The sequence below is a fragment of the Branchiostoma belcheri genome, unplaced genomic scaffold (genome assembly GCF_001625305.1).
Source record: "Branchiostoma belcheri isolate BF01 breed outbred unplaced genomic scaffold, Haploidv18h27 scaffold76, whole genome shotgun sequence".
NCBI lineage: Eukaryota > Metazoa > Chordata > Leptocardii > Amphioxiformes > Branchiostomatidae > Branchiostoma > Branchiostoma belcheri.
In genome coordinates, this window is record NW_017804420.1 from 110557 (window position 1) to 126016 (window position 15460).

Sequence of the window (15460 nt, forward strand, 5' to 3'; positions counted from 1 at the left end):
ACTGGCAGGCCCCTCTGTTGTGTCCTTGGGAAAGGCACTTTACACATTGTTTCCTCACTCCACTCAGGTGAAAATGGGTACCTAGCTTTGGTTAGTGACATCCGAGGTTCAGTGTTGTCGAGGAAAGCCACGCCTCAAGCACGTTAAAGATCCCACCACACTTGCTGAAAAGAGACTAAGAATCTATCCAGGTGTGAGTGGTTCAAATCTTACAGTCTGGTCTCACACAGCTTGTACTTACATGAACAAATCTGGTGTGTTATGCCTAAAGGCGGTTTACCAGTTTTAAGTTGCCACTGAAGTAAGCTGCTACCAAAAAGTGACATACCATGTTCAAATCACATGATTTCCCTCAAGTCAACAGCAGGAAAGCATAAAAATACAAGAAAATATTAATTTCTTTATAGTATTACAAGAATTTAACTTTCATTTTTGACATAGCTACAGCTTTTATACTATAGGCATGGATAAAGTATGAAATATGTGATTGTCAAATATTGTCAATATGTTTCCAAACCTGTCAAATTATTATGCAGTTTATGTCATTTTTGCATTCTATGGCCTTTTAATGTAAGTTTAGATTGGGCACTACGTTGATCTGAATACCTGCAGGTGTATTCTTCAAGCTTGACATGATCAAGCTGGCCAGAACCATTAACTATTACCAACTTGATAGTTATCAATAATTTATCACAACAGATTTAGCCTACAACCAGATTAGGGCATTCCAGCCAGAGATCTAACCTCGGACTCCAGATCATTGAATGGAGAATCAAACATTAATTCCCTGGGTCATTCCAGTTGTGGTAGATTTGTTGTAACTGAAGGCGACCGCATGAGAATCTATGGGGGAAGAACGTTGCAGGTCACTTGCACTGCTGTATCAAGGCAGTAACGATATCATCATAATGGTGGCCTGAATATTTCATGAGGCTCTTTTGAGCGTGGAATTGGTTTATGACTCGGGAACAAGAGAGAGGCAGTAGCTGTCAGGGCCATGGAAACAATTCATTAAGAGGTTGTGCATATTAATTTTGTATCAGTTTAATCAGAGTCACTAGCTTTGCAGTGCAGAATACATCATGAGTTATTAGATGTTCAGTGATTGTATGCTGGGATTTTGGCTTGGATATGTATGATGTTACACTTGTGATAAGGATATAAAATCTATACTGTTTTATGCAGTAGTATTTTCTATATTTCCTACATGGCGGGTAATATGATTTTTTAGCCAGTGGGTGGAAGCTATGGTAATATTTCACTAACATAACATTCCTTATTTAAAATCTATGTTTAGTTATTAATTATTATGTTATTTAACCATCCTAGTTGTATTTTATTTATCATGAGCTCCCTTGGAAATCAGCCCTTTTTGACTGAATGGACTATCCATACCAAAGGTTAATAAATAAGTATAAATAATATAATCTGTGCATCTTAGCATGTCATTTGATACCTTGACATAGCTTCAGATGTTATCATTGCCCTTGAGTGTTTAATGGATGGTCCCTACTTGTTCACTGCCATCCCCTCAGTATATATCATGGCCAGTCCCCTGTTCAGTGTACTTGTCAGACGTTCAAAGCCGCCTACCAATCTGCTACCTCTAAACGCCTCTGCAACAAGATTCGGTTCTCGGTTTCTGCTGAATCTTTGTAAAGGCAGGACTGGTAATCTCAAAAGCTCTGTTTCCAGTGAGTTGATATAAATAGGTTACATTTTTGTTGTCGTTATCGACTTGTGATTTCATCTATTGGCAGTGAAGTGTGATTTATTAAAGGCTTGTGGCACACGTGTAGATACAAGTATTAATGTATGCACCATCTTACACATCTGGCTGTGTCCAGGTACATATATGTCATGAAAATGGATGAATGTATCTTGTCTGTAAGCAGTATAAAACCTTCTTTCCTTATTATGATCTATGTACAATGTACTTTATTAATAGCATTTTCTTTAATGGTTTCATTCTCTCATTTGTAAACCAACATCTTCTTGATACAAGTAGAAATACTTGCTTATTACAATCAATGTATGACATGATTGTGATAAAACTTGTAATTGACAGTTGCAATGTATATGTTTCATACCTTCATTTTCTTGGATTGTGATACCCCATACTTTTATGGCATTAGTACTATATAGTAGGTGTAAGTTTGATTGACAATAGCGAAGAGAGCCTGCGTACATTACACCTTGGCTTTTGGCACACGCAATCACAAAACGTACATCATACGTTTTTGTCTTAGAATGTTCTGTGAGCCCACAATACGACTAATGACCAATGAGGATCTTCAACAGGCATTTCCGTCTCAAGTCAAGAAAGCTGAATTTTGCATGGACACAAGTGTCCCCAGAATACCCCCAATTTCCTGTTGGAAACCCATAGACCCTATCATGGCATGACAGCCCTTACAATGCTAACAATGCGAGCTCGCCAGTCGCCTAATGGGAGATTTTGCACTCGTCGTTTTGCAGGTTTCCTGGGTGGGACAGACAGCAGCAGTGAAGAGTCGTGATGGCGGCACTCAGTACGATGGACAGGCACATCCAGCAGACCAACGACAGGCTGCAGTGCATCAAACAGGTAAACAGGCCTCCTTGATTGTTGTTTATTGTTTACGGTATCACCTGTGGCAAGGATGATTTTGGGACCATTGGTTTAGGAGCTGGGTTTAGTAGTACCCAGTCTGTGATTTACTAGTGTGGGGGTCCCACACACAGGTGGGCAGCAGTTGGCTAGTTTTCACATCAAGTTTGCAAATGACTGTGTCCAGCAGGTCCACACTGGCAAGGCTGCTCTCTCTAATGTTTCTCTTGTCAATAGGTTTGATTGGATAGATGTTCATAGTCTTCATATTCACTTGTGAGTAAACCTTGCAGAGCCAAGTACATGTAGGGTGCTAAATTTTGTGGGCCCCCTAGTAGCTATCCTCGGAACTGCAGTGTTAGTGAACTCTATTTTGTGGTTTTGTAATAAAGAGTGGAAGACTGCTGATATCTCTGGAATTTGACAGAAACTCAACTCTACATCAGCAATGCAAGATATGCAAGGCTAGAAGTTCCAAATTCCAGCTGTCCTTCCATATTCTTTTCCATCCAAAGCACAGTCCTTTGTTGCCTAAGTTGAGGTAACTACTTACTATGCATTTGGCACTCTTGTCATGTACTTCTATAGAAAATAACCGTTGCTAGAGTGTACACGTACAGGTCCTGGTCACAACGTCTATTGCATTGTGTCCTTGACCACCACAAAAGCGTCGCCGCAAACCTCGTAGAATCGCTGTTATCCCTTTTGTGACCAGCTCCAGCAAAAAAGCAGGCAGTAATCAAGCTTGAAAGCAATTTGATGGGTCCGTTTTCATCCGTGGTATCCGATGTTGAAGTTAGAAACCTCCACGGGTCTCTAATGGGGAGCAACAGGCGACCAAAGGTGTGGCCCAGCTTGATCTCACCTGTGATGATGGTTGGAAATGCACCTCCCTGTTAAACGGAATATGCATCGGGGACTTCGGGGGATTTGTAGGCAAACCAAGCGCCAGGGAAGAATGTCAGAGGTCAGTCTGCAATCACCCAAACTTATTTCACCAGAAGGAACGCTGGGATCCAATTGGTTTCTGGCGATGCCCCGATGGCTGTGACTTCACAGTAGACCTGCCCTTAGTTGTCTGTCGTTTGATAAGTCCACTGGCACGGATTGGCGCCTGGCGTTCACTTCGGAGTACCTGGGAAAATACATTTAATGCAAAAGTTCCCAGACAGAACTTTTAAGTGTAGAGCACTACAGGGAAAACTGTGCCCTAGAGGAAAAGGCAGTGAAAGTTATTACTATTACTTTATCGTGTAAATATGATATACTATATAAGCACATTTCATGACCACACTCACTGTCTCAGTAAGTTTGTAATAGGGACTAATAAATCAGGTGAACTTACTTAAAATTGTTTTTGTTAAAATCTATAGTTGGCCATTTGTACAAAAGGGTCATGCAAAATGAACAAAAGTCAGCCTCTTTCTTATTGACCAACAATCTCACATGCTATATTATTGAAGTCTCTCAGCTACTGCATTAAGTTAATTAAAAACAAAATCGGCTGACAAATCTATTTCTAATAGTAATAGATATTTGTGGGATTTGACTTCTTTTCTACATGAAGTGGAACATGCCCAAATGCCCAACATTTTGGTAGATTGAGGGGTTGGATGATTTAAGCAAGTCTTTGTTGATCTGTAAGTTATGGAAAGCTTGGATAAATTTGGGAGATTTGTTAGAATAATTTACTTCTTTCAGAATAATAATACTAATGGCATAAAGGTAGGTTGCGGAATATTCCGTTACCTTTTTAGTGTTCTCTCCATGCTTGAAGTCCCAATGAAAAGCATCCTGGGAGAGATGCCATGCCCCAAGATTTGTTTGAACTCAGCTACTTAGCACTTTCGTTGACAAGCGTACAATTTTAATTGCCTCTGACAGAAATTACAATTATAGAATACTGATTAAGGTGTTGCCGAAACCCCCAAGAGAACCACCAGTGCCCTGGGGTAGATTTTGCCATTTGTCACCATCTGGCTGCCAGTAATTTAAATTTAAAGCAGTGTTGTCAGATCTGGGACATCCATTCTCAATTGATCCAATAAATATGGTGCCTGATGAATAATTATGTTGTCTTGGGAGGAAGAAAAAAAGGCTCAGTATCCAACAGAAGGATGATCTGCTGAATCAAGCTTGTTTGGGTATCATTAAACTACTATAATGATAAAGCAAAACATATACTAATAATCAAATCCAAAGGACTCAAATGAAATAGCAAATTGGGTTAGGTGAAGACACTGAAATAGGAAATCCAGGTAATATCAAATGGTCAGAAAAAAATGTAGGTTGTGTTGCTATATCCAAAAGTATACAAAACATACATAATATTTAGTAGTAAGCAGGTGAGGGTCTTATTGTTTTCTACCTTGCAGTTAGTGTTTCGTTTCTAAATACAACTTATACAGTCGTTTGCACAGGTGTATTCTACCCCTAGTTAAAATGGACTTGTCCACCGCCCTAGCAGGCCTGTTCTGCTCTGATATCCCTAACTGTGTTACACCAAATGCATGTTGACGCTGTAACATCCTTATCTTTTAACCAGTAATGGACACCTACAGCACCTTGAGTAGTGGAGATGCATTAGGATGTCTTAAATGCAGTTAAAGACATATGGCATATTTTTAACTAGATTTTATTTTGGCAGAAGGTTTATGCCAGCTAAATATTACTACTCGTAATACTATGTATTTGTATTTACGTCTTTATGCTAATGCTTGTATACAAAGTGTACATGTTATGTAACAGACTGATTAAATAAGAATTTGAGTGTGGTATGGAAGAAAATACTAATCTTTCCTTATTAATTGTAGCCAGCCAGTCAACAGTAATTCTTGTTATTTGTTACCTTGGATTCTTCAAATGTTATTGAAAATTATTTGTGTAGCAAATTTTTCATTGCTACATATTTATTACTCTGCCACCAGATTGCTCCATAATCATAATAAAGCAGCGTCCGCAGACTAGTTTTTGACAGACACCGTATGAATGCCAAAGAACATTCCAAAGAAGTATTTTCCAAAACCGTACACACAAGAACAACTTACTTTACCACTAAGCGTTAGCGGCCTACCTAAATTTACTGTCCGAATGTGGCCAACCCTCCTAATTTACCGTAAAGCAGGATCCCCCAATGCAGACCCTCTTCTTGACCACCAATCTTGGCTTGTCCAGCAGGTGACTGTTGTAGCCAGACATTTCTTCAAATTTTAGGCCACACCAATTTGATTTGTTGTTTCTCGGATTTTGTCAGAAAAAATCAGGAGTGACAGGGCGAAAAAAAAAAAAAACAGGCCAAGGCACCCCATGATAGCCGGAAATGTTACAATATGAGCCATGAAGTAAACATACCAGGCTGGTTTATAATTAAAACAATTTTGAACTTTTAATGAAACAAAAAAATTGCATTGTTACATTGAAAAACTTAAGAACTAGGAAGAAAAGGGCTTTTTTCAACCATTAGGGCCAAAATATGTCTTTCAGTGAGCATTTTGCAGTTAATTTGGAACAAAAAAAATGTTTTTTTTTTTTTCAAATCAGGAAAAAAATGGACAGGGTGATCTGAGAAGCAACAAATTAAATTGGTGTGGCCTTAGCGAAAAGAAGTTGTATGCAGAAAACTCCAACAGACATCCTTGTTGATTCCCCCCCTTCGTTCTGATGGACACATCTGTTTAGAAGGGAACAAAAGGTCCTTGTGTAATGTGGTGAGAACTGTTACTCTGTCATCCCTCTGATGTGACTTTGAACTTCATTAATGGCTCACAGGTGGTGCCGGCTGGAAATGATCAGTACAAAGTCTACAGCACATTTCTGCTGTTACTAGTGTTTGAATTGAGGTTTTTGGAAGATAAGGAAATATAACGTGTAGCAGCAAGTTTAAACTGTAATTTCCAACACAAGAAATTGGACTCACCCAAATTTTTGACTGTACAACTCCAGTCTTTGTCAAGGAATGAACAATCCACCGCTTCCGTGACATCACGCAGATAACACTTACATTTTACAGAAATTACAGTTTCACCTTGCTACGTAATGACTTCTACCAACACAGATGAACTTTCAATATGAAATATAACGTGTTTAGGCACCTCACAAGGATCAAAGTCAACCAGATAAGGCCACACCAATTTAATTTGTTGGTTCTTGGATTTTTTCAGAAAAAATATGAAGCAACAGGGCAAAAAAAAAAAACAGGTCTAGGCATCCTATTATAGCCCCAAATGATAGGAGCCATGAAGTCAACACAAAAGACTGGGCTAAAATTTAAACAATGAGTTATCAAACCACTGCATTGATAGATGGAAAAACTGTAAAATCTAGGAAGAAAAGGACTTTCCTCAACTGTTGGAAGCAAAATATGAGCATTTTTTAGTTGAATCAGAACCAGAATCTTTTTTTTTTTTACAAATTAGAAAAAAATGAAGAGGCGAGTCTGAAAACCAATAAATTAAATTGGTGTGGCCCCAGGTATCTTAGATAAAAGGTAAAACAGTCATCCTCAACTGAGGAAGCAAAATGCTGTTTTAAGTAGCTCATACTATAGTGCAATGCAGCTTTCCTACAGCTCACATATGGCCAAGAACACCGCGTCACTCGTACACTTCTCATAAGTGTGTTGGGTTCTTTTACACAATGTACATGCAGAGGTTTGGTGCTTGAAGCTCCCTCGTACACGTGGCTGCCAGCTTCATGTCACCATCCAAAAAAAACAAGATTACTTGATAATATGTCTCCTTATAAGCTTGATAATACCATGGAGGTAAAAAGATCTACCTCCATGATAATACTGAATGTTAAGTTGGCATGGTGCCGAGCCTTTTCCTTGGAGAAGCACAGACTTAGTCTCCTATCAGGAAGAAGAATATCAAGAAGAATCATCTGGCTATGTGTTATTTTAGTTGACGTATTTTATTAAGTTACATGTACATGATACTGAGAAAAGATTGGATCATCATTGCAAATGTAAGAAATGTTGTTTCCAGCTGGCATTATGGGTAGATTATGCGGTACTCTTTCAGTTACCTTGCTATCTGCTGGAATAGGAAGTTATTTGATAACCCTTTCTGTACTGTGCTTCTTCCACCAATTACGACTACTACTACTACTACTACTACTACTTCTAGCTAGGATTTTCCTTTTACACAACCAGTAATGTCTCTTACATTGCTTATCAGACACCTTCCATAGAACGTGGGACTGGAGTTCAGCTTTTCGCCTTTCTGCTTTTGTAGGTGGCGCTTTTGCGGCGAGAACACAGTCCCAAACATGGCTGAGTTTGTATAGAACACCGAAATGTAAATAAAGTAAGAGACATCACCGGTTGTGTAAAAGAAAATCCCAATATCCGATGTTCTACCAACCTGATATGCTACTTCTAATCCTAGAAAAAAGAGGACAATTTATTCTTTCTTAACACATAGCTTAAAGCATAAAGTTTAGTCTTTATTTCATAATTTGTTATTTCTGTTGATCTTCTATGGCTGCTGACTTTTCCAAAACATATTTGGCGTGTGTATGAACCAGACAGGCTGTACCAGCACAGGGTGTCAAAAAAACATTTCCATTGCATCTCTATGGCCATGATTTGTTATTATTCCTTGCCAGAGTTGCTCACAGTATACTGCAAGAATGTTAACTCCCCACAATGTGCTTTTGCCACTGCCGGAATGACGGCAATTATTTTCCACCATTGATTCATCTCCGCCGGTAAGGTCAGAGGTGAGAAGCCAATAGCAAGTGGCCAGCATCACCCCTGGTAAATGGAAATTGAAATGGGATATTCATTTAGTTTGAATGCCCCTGGGTTTCCCACGATTGGCTGGCCGGGGTCACATGACCCCTGGGTGTCAGGGTTTGATGTGGAGGGTGAGGAGAGGTATTGAGCATTATCCGGGAAGACATGAGAGCGCGGAGGTGATGCTATTTCCCTGGGCACACACATTACCATCCCCCCAATTACCGTATGGTGATGAGGACGGGGAGCGAAGCGCCAGCGTTCGTTATTTAGCCGGCATCCTGGTCTTTGTGGTGGGTCACCTGCCGCGACATGTGCAGTTAGGGAGCTGCGCGGGCGAGGCGATGATCAAACTGCAGTCTGTATCACGCAGACAACAGGGTTTCAAATGTGTGACCAAAGTTGCAAGCTGAATAGAACGCAGTACTTTTGAAAGTAATGAAGGAAAACTTAATTGCACGACAATTGCACATGGTACAATTATATGGCAACAGCTATTGAACATAGAATAAAACTTAACATCCTAATCTACCATAAAGGATGCCATCAATCTTTAACATAATGTTGCAATTGAGTGGAGCTAATCATACATGAGTTTCAGTATTTTATCTGGTAACAAAGCAGCCTTTTATAAATAATTTTTGTGAATTGTGGGAGTTGTTGCATTTATAATATAACAGATTTATAAGGTTGCTACTGAAATGGATGCATCTATCGGTACATCTAATGTTGGTTTGGAACTTAACATTATGCTTAGAATAATTAGATGGAAAATTACAACAACAACAAAAAAGCAAGTCTTAAACCTTGTAAAATGTATTTTAGAAGAAACCCAATGACTTGTTGAGGTGTATCCATGTTAACTGGTGTGTATGTTTCCCACTACAGTCCTCTATTAGTATTTACAGAGCTTGAAGCCTGCACAAATTAGTCTGTGTGATGATTGCTGTCTCAAAAGGAAGTCCATGATTTGGGAGGAAAAACCCTGGCTGGCCCGCTGCTGGCCACCACCGCACTTGTAATGCCTAATGATTTTTAACTGCGGAAAAGGCGAGCTGGCGGAATAAATCTTTCAGCCCCAAACCAGGATGAATTACCGGGCTATTCCACAGTGCTGACACCGGGTCATCTTTAGTTAAGACTGATTGCGATACTTGGCATGTGTAGTTAACATTTTCTCCAAGAAAGTGCTGGTTTATGGAGGTAGAAATAAGGTTCCTGATAGAAATTACCTGGGGTATTGATTTTTCTGGTGGGGAAGATGTGGTCGTCAGATTTGGGCATCAATTTCGCAGGGGCTGATGAGATTTGTCCGCAGGTTGTGGGGAAGAGGAGGAGTTTTAGCTCGCCGGTACTTTTAATGGCCAGCATAGATACGCAGTTAAAGGAACACAGTTTTTATTTGTGTATCAGCTTAGGAGATGGAGCAAAACTTGAAGTGAAATTTGTAAGAGATGAGCCAGGAAGGGTTGCGTATACATATAGCGTTATTCAAAAACATTGCTGTAATTCAGTTTTTTTCATCAGGTACGCAGTTTGTTTATGTTTTTGTCAGTAACTGTTGTTTTCTTGAATGAGATTACATTATATTATTTTTTAATCAGAGCAAAGCGCTTCAGTTTTCCCAAATAAAACACCTGAAATATAATTATGATTGTTCATAATTAGAAGGTTAGGTCATGTATGTCCAGAGCGGATGGATACATTAGGAGAGGTCAAAGGTTTGTTTACTGTTGTCAGCTGTTCTCAACCTGTTTTCTTTGAATATTTGCAAGGCAGACCCTTGTGACTTTCTGGTACAGAAGAATTTTAAGATGAAAATTTGGGAAAGTACTTGTTTCGGTATATTTATCTACAGCCTTCAAATGGCATCTGCCAGTTACCAGTCCCTGGACTGATCCTCTACAGTGAACAAAAGGTCTAGAAACTACTGTGCCAAAAAACAGTTACTCAAAGCAACTGGATGTAATTTTGGAAATCATATTGATTTTGGAAATCATATTCCAATATTCCAATCAATTTCCAAAATCATATCCAGTTGCTTGAGTAACTGTTTTTTTTTTTTTGCGTATCTTATAACCTGGATGTCTAACCTTCACTGGACGTACCTAGAAACTCATACGCAAAACGTACCCCTGGGCTTTCCCAATAACGGCTGTTCGGGTGGTGGGAAGTATTGAACTGGAAGGACCTGAGATCTGTTTGTGGCGGTGTGTGTCCGCTGAGCTGGGAGACAGTATCGATAACAGCAGCCAGCTGCATTTTCAGATGAAGTCCCCCCAAAGCCATCGTAGATTGAGTTGTTTATCACGCTGTGAACTCCGAGATTGAAAATGGATAACGGCGTGGGGAAGGAGCCATGGACGGAATTTCAATGGAGTATTTTTTGTTGTCTGAAGTACCTGTGTGTGGTGGAATATTCTATTTAACACCGTTCAGTCACATGTTTTATACCTGTTGACATCGCACCTGTCAAGCCAACAGTGTTTTCATTGATTAGTTCTGAAATTTTTAAACTGGGATTTGAATTCCCAGCCTTTTTGATGCACAACTGACCTCTGGGCAAATGCATTTCCAGAAATCACAAAAATTAGGAAGTTAGATATAGTCTCTAGTAGTAACTATTATTGCCAGAAGATCCTGTTGTCCCTCATATGCACCAAACAGTCTGATTTCCATTTCTCTCAAGGTCATGTTGAACCCTCCAAGTATCAGCTTGATCAACACATAAATTACATGTACCTACCTTGATATTTGGATAGTTAAACTGTGGGATAAAACTTCCAAGTCTGTATTCCAGTGTTCTAGTCAGCATCCGTCATTCCATCATTTGACAGATTTTTGGTGCTGATGACAGACAAAAAGTTTGCCCAATACTTCATCTTTGACACACACAAAAAATGTTGCACAAAGATGTGGAAGCAAATGTCCTTCTGTGCTTGACATGATATTACATAAAATTTGAGATGACAAAAAAAAATTCAGGCTGGCTAGAACAATGCTAGAATTCTATCGTCAGTCTTCATTTCCCTGGGTACAAATTCGAACAGGAATGCCTGGGTACAAATCAGATGATACCTACTGGAGTTGTACCAAGCGTCTGCCAAGTATTCGGAGAGGTGAATCCATCTAATGTCTCTGGTTTCACTGTTTTGTTTTTGTTGAAGTTTCTTGAAACGCTGCCATCTGGCAAAGCTCTAGTAGTAGTTATTGAAAGGGGAATCGTTTCTCACTGGTCTTTTTATATCTTGAAAGTCAAACTAAATCTAATCCTTATATTTCAACTTGATGGTGTGCAGTTAGATTTTATTATTGCTAGTGGAAAAAGCATGATATGAGTTACATTTTCCCAATTGCTGGACCATGTTTTCTGATGAGTTTGGTCTTGGAAGTGACATTATTTGATTTTTCCTGCAACAAAAGATTTAGACAAAAGATATGTGTCACCCTTTGTTGTTTATCTCTCAAAAGGTTGAATATCATATTAATATTTGTGAATTTCAATAACAATGTTGTTAGAGTCTTTGGAGTCCCAGATGAAATAATAGGTACTTCAAAAAATAACCTTGAAAAAATAATGGATGCTCTCACATGACTCTTTGAGTCTATTCACGTCATAATCTCAGCAGGCCACCTACACTGTTTTCGGGGTTAACGTCAATTGTGAAGGGATATCAAAATGCCTATGAATAGAATCAGCGTGGGTTGTCTCCCAGGTATTCTTATCATATTGTAGTAATGTATATTCATATTGCTGTAGCTTGAGCAAGTATTATTTCTCAAATTACGAGGAAAAAACATTTGTGACATCCAAAACTTGTCAATATTGTGTGTGAAGTCAGTAGTAAAAATATAATTATTGTTTTAAAATAGATAAACGTAAAAAGCGTATAGAAATATGCAGGTACAGTTCCAAAGAGTGTTGGTAGGGGGCCCAATATTTCATCATTTGGGCTCAAAAAAGAGACACTAATTTTCACCAGTAATACTACTGATTGCCACCACATGTATTTATTTGACACTGTATGTACATCTGTATGGTTTTTTTTTGTATGGTTTTGTTTATCTATATAAAGTTTGAAAAGTAAAAAATCTTAAAAATTGTAAAAAAAAATTTAAAATGTTCATCCTATGTTTCCCTGTTTCTGCAGCAACTCTCTACGCCGCAGGGTTTTCAGAATGCAGCGCGAGAGCTGCTGGAATGGTGCGCCGACCCTCGTGCATTCCAGAGACCCTTCGAACAGAGCCTGATTGGCTGTTTGACGGTAAGTCAACCCTCCTCTCTTACCTGTTTAGTATGTTATAAATAAACTTTGTTACATAGCAGTTGTACAAGGTACAATGTATGGCATCTACTACTATAAAAACAACAAACACACTACGAGACAAGTTTTCTAGCCAGTGTCCGTTGTTCGGTCATTTGACGGAATTTTGCTGCCCAAAAATTTTGCCCAGTCCCTTGTCTTTGATGGACAAAAATTGGCATTAAAGATATGGAAAGAGATGTCTTTAAACTGATATCAAACATCAAACGAAGTTGAGATGACGAAAAAAGTTTTAGGTTATAAGGGGCCATTTTTTGTCCAGATGTTATTGTATTATTATATACTTATAGGTAACCTGCTAGGAAACAAGTTTCAACATTCTGGCATTATCATCTCTATAGTCTTCTCAACATGTTATCCTTGTCCTTGATGGCTTCTTATCATCTTATGTAGTGCTGTATTTTGCAAACGTCACTTTCTAATATACAACACACACATACACACACATTTGTAATGTGTTGAGATTTGATAGAGATCTTATTCCAAAGCTCAAAACTTGCCATGGCAACAGTTCCAGGTCAGAGGTTGTGTGTCCTCCTCCTTTGTTCCTGTTTGGCCTGTCTGGTTGTCATGGCAACAGTGATGTATCAATCCCTGCTTGTGGAGTGACACTATTGTGTGTGCATGTCTGGGTCCCTGTCATGGCCTGGCTTCCCATGCCTCAGCGTGGCCCCGTGCTTGGGACACAAAAGGTGTCCTCCACCCCATGCCGATGTGAAGAGGCCTTCTCTGGCACATCCCAGTCCTGTAGTGTTAGAACTCTGGTATAGCACCTACACAGAGGAAAAATAAATGTGCACAGTGCTTCCAGAAGGCCACACCAATCTATTTGCTTGGTTTTGGGGACATTTTGAGGTATAGTATAGTATAGCAAGCAGACATCATACAAGTAGAAGGCATGAGGGATGAACAAGAGAAGAGGACAGGAAAGAAAATTGAGTATTACTGTATTTACTCCTGAACATTAATTTCACCAAGGCATAACTCTGGTCTACAGGGTTGCTATATGTGTAATTTTCCAGTTACCGGTAAGCATATTTTTTTCTAAATCCTAGAACTAACTAATCAAATTGCTATGTCCTAGAGGGAACATGGTAGCTACCACTGCTGATCCCTATTAGATGGGGGAAAAAGTGAACTAATCTCCAGTGATAATATTATTACTGTAAATACATCTAATTTTGTGATGGTCATCTTCTGTAGTAGGAGGGAAAATTAGGTTTTTGCAGCTCTTAAAACAATTCTGTATAATTCAATACAGTAGCACGCAAGGAATACATATTCACGCTGTCATTAATTTGCATTGATAGCGAAAACAACAAAGATTAAACCACCACTAAAGTTTCTCAATTTACAGTAGTAAAAAGCTCTGAAAATGTAAAAAAAAGCTTTGAAATGAGATCCAAAAATCAAATAAACTTTGAAAGTGCCTTTCGAGTCTATATACTGTGGAGATACCTTATAAATCTGGCCACAAAACTTCATCTGATTGAAGGACAGCTAAACTTTATGGTTGTCTCTTATTGTTGCCCAACATAATCATTAGATTGATGACGATGATTATCATCGTAGCAGTTACTCATTAAAGGTTTAGGGATATCTGAGAAAGCATAAAGCAGGTAATGATGTTACATCAAATGATACAATCATTGGACACCTGCAAATGGAAACCTCAAGTATTAGTGGGAAACCTGAAGTTAAATCATTGTTTAACCGTGACTTTTAGTGTTAGCGATCTTTAGTTATCTCGAACCAGTTTTTGCTCATTGAAGAGCTAATCTTCCACTGGTCGTGACAGAGAAGACAGACGCTATGTACAGTATTTACAGGTTCATTTTACCAGGGAAATTCCCCTAGCTCTTTTCGACAAGCACAATGAACAGTGGACCACAGCTTAACGTCCCGTCCTAAGGACTGCGACCCTAAACAGTAGCGTGCATGTCGGGTGAGCGACAACAGCCGGGGTTTGAACTCCCAACCTCTTAGTCCAGAGACAGGATCGCTAACCACTGGACTACACACGCTACTCTGAAAAGGTGTTTCCAACCCTGCCTTTCTGTAGCTCCTTATGATCACACACAGCCAAACATGGCCTCCGGAACATTGCCGAACTCCCCCCAATAATGGTTAAGAGAGGGTTGGAAACAAAGTTGGCTGTGGTTGGCTGCGCCAGCTGAGTATTTCAAAATGTTGAAAACATTTGAGTGTGGACGGGAGGTTCAGCCATTTTAGCTGGTGGTTTGCTGAAGTTTTGCAGTAGGTTGGCAGTGTTCAGGGCATGTTTGTGGGTCAAATTTGACACAAATTTAACTTAAATTTGATTTGAAATGCAGTTGTGGTCTGAATCTGAATGGACTGCTCCTGAACTTCAGTCAAACTTGGTTGGTGGTGGTTCACTGGGGGAAAGTTCTGAATGTGTGACAGCGGCTTGAGGCCAGTGTTCCCAGCCAAGTGAGTCCCCACGATCTATGTGGGGGGAACATTGTATACTCACCTGGCCCTCTAAACGTACTTCAAACAACTCGTGCATGCAATTGGCAAAATAATTGGTACCCGGGATAAAAAGGACAGGGTATCCCCGCACCCCTCCTCCCCACTTTGTACGGTAGGTCGAGGAGGCCCTTTGGAAAGTAATGCTGGTTGTTCATAGCGACACCATGGCACGGACAAAACAGACGCAAAATATGCAACTCCACCCCTGCCTGAACCTGTGCTATATCAATCTGCACATTACTGTAGATAGTTTGAACATAGTGCCATGACAGTCTGTCTTTTTCTTGTGGTCATGTTTTATAAAGTAGCACAAGG

The 15460-nt window shown here is 39.5% G+C and overlaps 1 protein-coding gene across 15 annotated transcripts in view; it reads left to right on the top strand.

The window, feature by feature from the left end:
* The window catches only part of LOC109485464 (zinc finger MIZ domain-containing protein 1-like), a 133998-nt gene that overhangs the window by 56338 nt on the left and 62200 nt on the right, over positions 1 to 15460 (top strand). For all 15 annotated transcript variants that reach the window (XM_019789067.1, XM_019789077.1, XM_019789074.1 and 12 more), the window contains 2 exons: positions 2479 to 2587; positions 12479 to 12592. In XM_019789067.1, the coding sequence (XP_019644626.1) occupies positions 2519 to 2587; positions 12479 to 12592 (183 nt within the window). In that variant the 5' untranslated portion in view covers positions 2479 to 2518. The remainder of the gene's footprint in view (positions 1 to 2478; positions 2588 to 12478; positions 12593 to 15460) is intronic.